The sequence below is a fragment of the Colobus angolensis genome, unplaced genomic scaffold (assembly GCF_000951035.1).
Source record: "Colobus angolensis palliatus isolate OR3802 unplaced genomic scaffold, Cang.pa_1.0 Scaffold103, whole genome shotgun sequence".
In the NCBI taxonomy this organism is placed as follows: Eukaryota; Metazoa; Chordata; class Mammalia; order Primates; family Cercopithecidae; genus Colobus; species Colobus angolensis.
In genome coordinates, this window is record NW_012111253.1 from 325,192 (window position 1) to 329,829 (window position 4,638).

The 4,638-nt window shown below is 44.2% G+C and overlaps 1 protein-coding gene across 1 annotated transcript in view; it reads left to right on the top strand.

Annotated features, from left to right (window-relative positions):
• The window catches only part of ZNF483 (zinc finger protein 483), a 58,328-nt gene that overhangs the window by 6,571 nt on the left and 47,119 nt on the right, over window positions 1–4,638 (top strand). The window contains exons 4-5 of the mRNA XM_011941715.1: window positions 2,048–2,174; window positions 2,569–2,661. Coding sequence (XP_011797105.1) covers window positions 2,048–2,174; window positions 2,569–2,661 — 220 coding nt within the window. The remainder of the gene's footprint in view (window positions 1–2,047; window positions 2,175–2,568; window positions 2,662–4,638) is intronic.

Here is a 4,638-nt window from a genome sequence, read left to right on the forward strand (position 1 = left end):
TTTTTTTTTAGGAGATGGAGTCTTGCTTTGTCATCCAGGCTGGAGTGGAGTGCAGTGGTGCAAGCATAGCTCACTGCAACCTTGAAGTCCTGGGCTCAAGCTATCCTCCCTCCTCAGCCTCCTGAGTAGCTGGGACAACAGGCGCACATCACTGGGCCCAGCTCATTTTAAAATATTTTTTGTAGAGTTGGGGTCTTGCTATGTTGCCCAGGCTGGTCTTGAACTCCTGACCTCAAGCAGTCCTCTCCCTTGGCCTCCCACAGCATTGTGATTACAGACATGAGCCACTATGCCCAGGCAGAGGTACATGTCCTTAAATCTTAACATGATAAAGAACATCTTTGACTGGGTACAGTGGCTCATGCCTGTAATCGCATTGCTTTGGGAGGCCAAGGTGGGAGGATTGCTTGAGCCTGGGAGTTCGAGACCAGCCTGGGCAACATAGCGAGACCCTTGTCTATATAAAAAATTTTAGAAATTAGCTGGGCACAATAACATACCTGTGGTCTCAGCTACCCGGGATCTGAGGTGGCAGGGAAAGACAGTCTTTCACTTGAACCTGGGAGGTTGAGGCTGCAGTGAGCTATGATTGCGCCACCATACTCCAGCCTGGGTAGCAAAGTGAGACCCTGTCTCACAAAAAAAAAACAACATGAGGAATTTATTCTGGATTATACAGGTGGGCCCTAAATGCCATCCCAAGTGTCCTTGCTAGAGAGGCAGGAGGAGATTGAAAAACACAAAGAGAAGGTGATGTGGAGAATTAGGCAGAGTTTGGAGTGATAGGGCCACAAGACAAGGAACGGTGGCTGCCACCAGAAGCAGGAAGAGGCAAGGAACAGATTCTCCCCCAGAGCCTCTGAAGGGAGCACAGCCCTGCCAACACCTAGATCTCAGACTTCTGGCCTCCAGAACTGTGAGAGAACAAATTCCTATTTTGAGTCACCAAGGTTATGGTAATTTGTTACAGCTCCCAGAGGAAGGTAATACACGTACCAATAGCCATTCTGCTCTACTGCCTCTCAAAAAGCATGCAGAGACTGCTATAGAAAGTGTATTTGAAAAATCAGCCAGATGTGGTGGTGCATGCCTGCAATCCCAGCTGCTTGAGAGGCTGAGGCATGAGAATCGCTTGAACCCGGGAGGCGGAGGTTGCAGTGAGCCGAGATCATGCCATTGCACTCCAGCCTGGGCAACAGAGCAAGACTTAGTCTCAAAAAAAAAAGGAAAGCGTGTTTTAGTGAGTCAGTATTCTTGTTTGTAATTGTGGAGTAATTGCAAGTGTGAGTATGTTGTTGAACATAGATTCTCTGAATATGATAGAAGATAATTGCTGCTTATTATTGGAAGTTAAAATTTGGAATGTAGTTGCAGATATTATGCAATTATTACCTGTAGTAAACTTACATTAATTCTGCAAATTTAGGGTTCAGGAATGTAAATCATGCCCTTCATTTAATATTTTAGTCCTAGAAATGGATGTGTTAGGGTGAACTTGATCAATGTTATACATTCCAGAGAATTCTTGTACAGTATTGAACACTAGAGACAGAATGGAAGAGGCAGGGATTGTGTAGTACCTTTGTTCTGAATCACTTATAAAAGTCATAGAATGAATAGCCGCTCTGTAGCTCACTTTGGAATTCTTAAAAACTTGCATGCTATCAAAACCATTCTTTATATCCTATCCATCCTGGGCACAGTGGCTCAGGCCTGCAATCCCAGTGCTCTGGGAGGTAGAGGACAGAGGATTACTTGAGCCCAAGAGTTCGAGACCAGCCTGGGCAGCACAGTGAGACAATGCCTCTACAAAAATTTTTTTAAATTAGCCAGGCATGGTGGCACATGCCTGCAGTCCCCACTACTGTTGGGAGGATCACTTGAGCCCAGGAGTTTGAGCCTGCAGTGAACCATGAAGCACCACTGCACTCTAACATGGGTGACAGAGAAATAATAGCCTGTCTCAAAAAAAAAAAAACAAAAAGAAAAAACAACTTAGGTTCTATTTGGGAATAATCCGATACAAAAGAGCTGTTTGGTGTTCTAGGAATCTATAACATTGAAGGATGTAGCTGTGAACTTTTCAAGAGGAGAGTGGAAGAAGCTGGAGCCTTTTCAAAAGGAGCTATATAAGGAAGTGCTACTGGAAAACTTCAGGAACCTAGAATTTCTGGGTAAAGACACCTTTTCTTCATTACCTAGTGTTTAACCTTGGGTCTCTTTTTGTCCCCTTTTATTGAAAGGTAAGTGCTATGTGAAGTACTTTGTTTTGGCTGGGGACCCAGGGACTGATAGGACTAATCCAAAAAACCAGTTCTGAAGATGTGCTTTCCTGCAGTGTATCTTCTAGAAAAGGTCTTTGCTTCATTGAATTGGAAATGTGAAGCATCATTTTGATTTCATCAGTGGAATACCTTTTCCCATTTTTGTTGCAAGTTCCAGTATTTATGTCTGTATATTTTGGTAGCATTTTTTATCTTCTCTGGAGAACCAGAGGCTATATATGAATGCCGGGATATCTTTATTCTATGCAAAACAGCAATTTTCTGTTCTTTTCTCTATGAGCAGACTTTCCAGTTTCAAAATTAGAGTTGATTTCCCAGCTAAAGTGGGTTGAATTGCCATGGCTGCTGAAAGAAGTCTCAGAAGGCTCCCGACCAGGTGAGTTGGTGAAAAATACACAACGAAATGAAAACAGTTGTTTAGCAAGTCTGCTGAGAAGACTTTTTGAAATGTTGGGCTGCCTAGATACTAAAATACGAAGATGATTAGAATAGAGCCCTTGCCTTCCTGAAATGTTCATTTTAATGGGGAAGACTTGGTTTGGGTCCTCTGAATAGATGCCAGGACATGATTAGCCATGTAAGATCTTTACTGGAGAAAGATTGAGTGAAGGAAAATGACGAAGGAACTAGAAGAAGCCGGGAGAGCTATCCGAGCATAATGCTGGTCTAACCTGTGAATGAGAACAGGAAGTAGGGCAGATTGGGTAGGAAAAGTCTTAGACTAAAGTGTCGTTATATCTTTTTTTATTTTTATTTTTATTTTTTGAGTCAGAGTCTCGCACTGTCTCCCGAGCTACAGTGCAATAGCACTATCTCAGCTCACTGCAACCTCTGCCTCCCGGGTTCAAGTGATTCTCCTGCCTCAGCCTCCCGAGTAGCTGGGATTACAGGTGCCCACCAACAAGCCCAGCTAATTTTTTGTATTTTTAGTAGAGATGGGGTTTCACCATGTTGGCCAGGCTGGTCTCGAACTCCTGACCTCTTGATCCGCCTGCCTCAGCCTCCCAAAGTGCTGAGATTACAGGCATGAGCCAACGCGCCCAGCTGAAGTGCAGTTCTAAAAAAGTTTAGACAAGGCCAAACAGGAGTCCTTACCATAGTTACCTATCAGAGGAGTCCTGTGTCTCAAAGAAATGGGCCTGTGTAAGTATCCCTGTACTCCGTCATTGACCGGGAGCTGCTTGTGGCAACTGGTGTGGATGCAGTGTTGAATTCATAGAGCAGCAGTAGAGGTTGTCAGGTAATATCTCCACAGGAGGAGTTGTGAGCGGTGCATATTTATGGACACTAGAGGACATATCGAAACAAGGGTGTTAACACTGTGATGCATACTATATCAAGCACGTATATAAGGAGCTGTGGGAATATGTAGGAGCAAGGTTTTAATTCGCATTTGAGTTGAATCTTGAAGGATAAGTAGGAATTCACCCAGTGGACAGCATGTATAGTAATTCCATTTTTGTTAAAGGGAATAACACATGCCTGAATACATAGAATATATGGATTTTTAGTATCTGGAAAACATGTTAGCACTTTATCTTTGAAGAATTAGGTTTGGTTTGGTTTTGTTTTCTTGAGATGGAGTCTTGCTCTGTCATCAGGCTGGAGTGCAGTGGCACAGTCTCGGCTCACTGCAACCTCCACCTCCCACGTTCAAGTGATTCTTTTGCCTTAGCCTGCCAAGTATCTGGGACTACAGGTGCGTGCCACCATGCCCAGCTAATTTTTTTGTATTTTTAGTAGAGGCAGGGTTTTACCATGTTGGCCAGGATGGTCTTGATCTCCTGACCTCGTAATCCAACTACCTCGGCCTCCCAGAGTGCTGGGATTATAGGTGTGAGCCACCGTGCCTGGCCAGGGTTAGGTTTCTTTATACTTACCTGTATCTTACAATTTATATATATATATATTTTTTTTTTTTTTTGAGACAGAGTTACCCAGGCTGGAGTGCAGTGGTGCAATCTTGGCTCACTGCAACCTCTGCCTCCTGAGTTCAAGCAATTCTCCTGCCTCAGCCTCCCAAGTAGCTGGGACTATAGGCACATGCCACCACACTCAGCTAATTTTTTTTGTATTTTGTTTTAGTAGAGATGGCATTTCCGCATGGAAAGGAGGTGGATCACTCCTGATCTCAAGTGATCCAACTGCCTTGGCCTTCCAAAGTACTGGGATTACAGGCGGGAGCCACCATGCCTGGCCACGATTTATATATATTAAATTTACATTAAAAAAATAGGCCGAGCACAGTGGCTCCTGCCTGTAATCCCAGCACTTTGGGAGGCCAAGGCGGGCAGAGCACAAGGTCAGGAGATCAAGACCATCCTGGCTAACACGGTGAAACCCCGTCTCTACT